General features: G+C 43.0%; 1 protein-coding gene across 1 annotated transcript; it reads left to right on the forward strand.

Moving 5' to 3' along the window:
- The first annotated feature begins 861 nt into the window (after positions 1-861).
- TXNDC2 (thioredoxin domain containing 2) lies at positions 862-2,521 on the forward strand. The gene is made up of 3 exons (XM_037508845.2): positions 862-1,393; positions 1,671-1,834; positions 2,037-2,521. Exons 1-3 carry the CDS (start codon positions 1,321-1,323, stop codon positions 2,493-2,495), a joined length of 696 nt encoding a protein of 231 aa, XP_037364742.1. The 5' UTR covers positions 862-1,320; the 3' UTR covers positions 2,496-2,521.
- Positions 2,522-2,738: the final 217 nt, after the last annotated feature.

A 2,738-nucleotide genomic window follows, 5' to 3' on the forward strand; every position in this document is an offset into this window, starting at 1 on the left:
CAGATCAACTGAAATACACAGCTAAGAGGAGCGGCAGGCAAGTCAAGAGAGGGCTGCTGCACCATTTGTGGGTTAGCTCCCTGACTGTGGATTGAATTAAAACTGTCGTAATGATTAACCCCTAGGCCACCGGGGAGGCCGATGTTTGTGAAGTATTTTTCAATAAAACTGAGGGGAATGGGCCTCCCTGATGGTGTAAGGGGTTAAGATGCAACCTATGAAGTTATCTGCAGCCACTGCAGCAGGAGTTTGATCCCTGCCCAGGGAGCTACCCACATGGCGCAGCAGACCTCTCCTGACTCGCCCACTGTTCCCCTCAGCAGTGTATTTCAATCAATCCTCCTGTTATCTTCCCCACTGTCTCTGGTGAATCCTCTCCCCTCCCCCAACACACACCTCTGGCCTGTACCCCAGTTTTTGTATGCATAAATAAATAAATCTTTTTTTTAAAAAAACCCAAAACCGAAGGGAAAAGGAAATAAAATGTCTCATAGATCTGGAGGCTAAGAATCCAAAATATGGGTGCTTCTTGGCCTTTTAGATGGTCTATCATGTAAATACTCTTCTAATTTTACTTTTTTTCTGAATTGTTATATGTGCTAGGGTTTCACCCTGAAGCAAAGAGACCCCAGTGTGTAGACCAATGTCTTTGTCCCTGTCTACTGATGCAGAAGGAGTGATGCTTTCACTTCTTTCTCTATTAGGTAATTCCTCTGTGTCACAATCTACTCCCTTCCAAATAGCTCCAAAAGGACATCTGACAGTCAGGTATTTGCAGGGGGGTTGAGAGGTGGAGGACAATATGGTTGGGAGGGCACAGTTAGTAGATGATTAGACTGGGTGAGTCATAAAGAGAAAATTGGAGTGGAAGAATCCTAGAGTGAGATTGTAGGATAGTTGGTTTCAAGTTACCCATCCTAGACAGGGCATTGGCAGAGGACAGCACCGTGTGGTATTCAGAGTGTTGCCTTAGAATCTGCCCCAGATACTAGATTTTTTACTTTGAGTAACATAACCCCTCTAAGTCTCAATTTTTTCATTTGTAATGTGGGGATCATAATGGTGCTTACCTCAGGGGTTTGTTGTGTTATAGGAAATAATGCAGGCACAGGGCATATAGCCTCCTGCACAGTGTGGTAACTGTAACCAAGACTGTCATAAAACTCTCAAATCTGCTGTTATGAGTACAGAGAAGGAAAACCAGTTTTAAGTATTACCTGAGTATCGCTTGTTACTCAGTTTATGATGTTAGGTTGGAAACAGTCATCTTTGTTTTGAGACATCTATGAAATAGGTGTGACGATAGACAAGGAACCAGAAATGGAAAGTGATAAAGTTGGAGGCCCAGGAGAACAGGAAATGAGGCCCAATAAACAAGAAGAAACAAATGAAGGTGACTCTAGTTGTAAGGGGGAGGGAAGAGGGTTGCCTTAGGAAGCAGTGTCAAATTAAGCAGGAAAAGTTGTAGTTTAAAAAAATGTCTACATAAAGTATGCATGTGATTACATGCTGCTTGGCTTTCTGTTTGAGTGAAATTCTTCAAATTAGTGTTTCATTCATAAGGTTATATCTGTGAGCACTATGAATGACACTGGTCTTCCTCGGAGTATATGATCAGAATTTTATACTTCTTTTGCATTTTTATTTCATTTGTTTACCCTTTTGTTCAGAAAGGCCAGCATTACAGGTTACATCTAATCACGTGACTCTCTTGGTCTTGGACCCAGCCCACACCCAGACCAGCGATGCACAACCCACACCTGCAGAGGAGTCAGAAATCCTACAGCCTGGGGACACATTCCAACAGCAGGGTCGTGACATCCTCAACTCCTCAGTAAGAACCACACAGCCCAAGCAGGCTGACAACTCCAGTCCCCCAGTCAAAGACATCAACCCCAGCAGGCTGTTACCCCTATCCCCCAATAAAAACCATTTTGTTCAAGCAGGGTAACATCCCCAAGCTTTTAGGGAAATTCATCTTACCAAAGCAGGGCAATACTCCCAGTCTCTTACCAATACCCATCCCACCTAAACAGGGCAATCCTCCCAAATCCTCAGAAGAAATCACCCTGCCCAAACAAGGTGAACCCCTCCAGCTGTCAGAAGAAACCACCAAGTCTATGGAAAGTGACTCTCTGAATTTGGTGGAAGACTCAATGGATCTCCTGGGAGTGGACATGGTCAAGGAGATCCTGAGCAAGGAGGACTTCGAGACAGCACTCAAGGAGGCAGGAGAGAGGCTGGTAATAGTGGATTTTTCAGCCACATGGTGTGGGCCTTGCAAGACCATCAAGCCTCTCTACCACTCCCTGTCTGTGAAGTATGAGGACGTGGTATTCCTGGAAGTGGATGCTGATGAGTGCGAGGAACTAGTGAAAGATCGTGACATCATTTGCATCCCAACCTTTCAGTTTTATAAAAAGGAAGAGAAGGTGGGTGAATTTTGTGGTGCCCTTACGGAAAAACTCGAAGAAATCATTGTAGAATTAAAGTAATCATGTATTTCGAAAGCATCTTAAACAGTTGGCTGTTTATAACTTGTGATTTTTCACACTTAGAAAAAAAATCTAACAAAAGTGTATGTCCAAATGACACCTACTTACTAATTATAAATATTAACTCTATCTTTTTTCAAAAATTAGTGAGAGTAATAGAGCATAACGTGACCATGATTTCATAGTCAAGTGTAAGAATTATTTTTCAGTGGAGACGGGAAGCATAATTGTCCCCTATTTTTT

This window comes from Talpa occidentalis, unplaced genomic scaffold, assembly GCF_014898055.3.
Source record: "Talpa occidentalis isolate TD23 unplaced genomic scaffold, MPIMG_talOcc4v2.1 talOcc4.13, whole genome shotgun sequence".
NCBI classification, from domain to species: domain Eukaryota; kingdom Metazoa; phylum Chordata; class Mammalia; order Eulipotyphla; family Talpidae; genus Talpa; species Talpa occidentalis.

What these genes read in the sequence shown, in the direction of transcription:
- TXNDC2 (XM_037508845.2), top strand. Translation starts at nt 1,321, where the DNA reads ATGGAAAGTGATAAAGTTGGAGGCCCAGGAGAACAGGAAATGAGGCCC. An exon ending in ACAAGAAGAAACAAATGAAG is followed by an intron (nt 1,394 to 1,670) that starts GTGACTCTAGTT and finishes CCTTTTGTTCAG; the next exon opens with AAAGGCCAGCATTACAGGTT. An exon ending in GTGACATCCTCAACTCCTCA is followed by an intron (nt 1,835 to 2,036) that starts GTAAGAACCACA and finishes CCACCTAAACAG; the next exon opens with GGCAATCCTCCCAAATCCTC.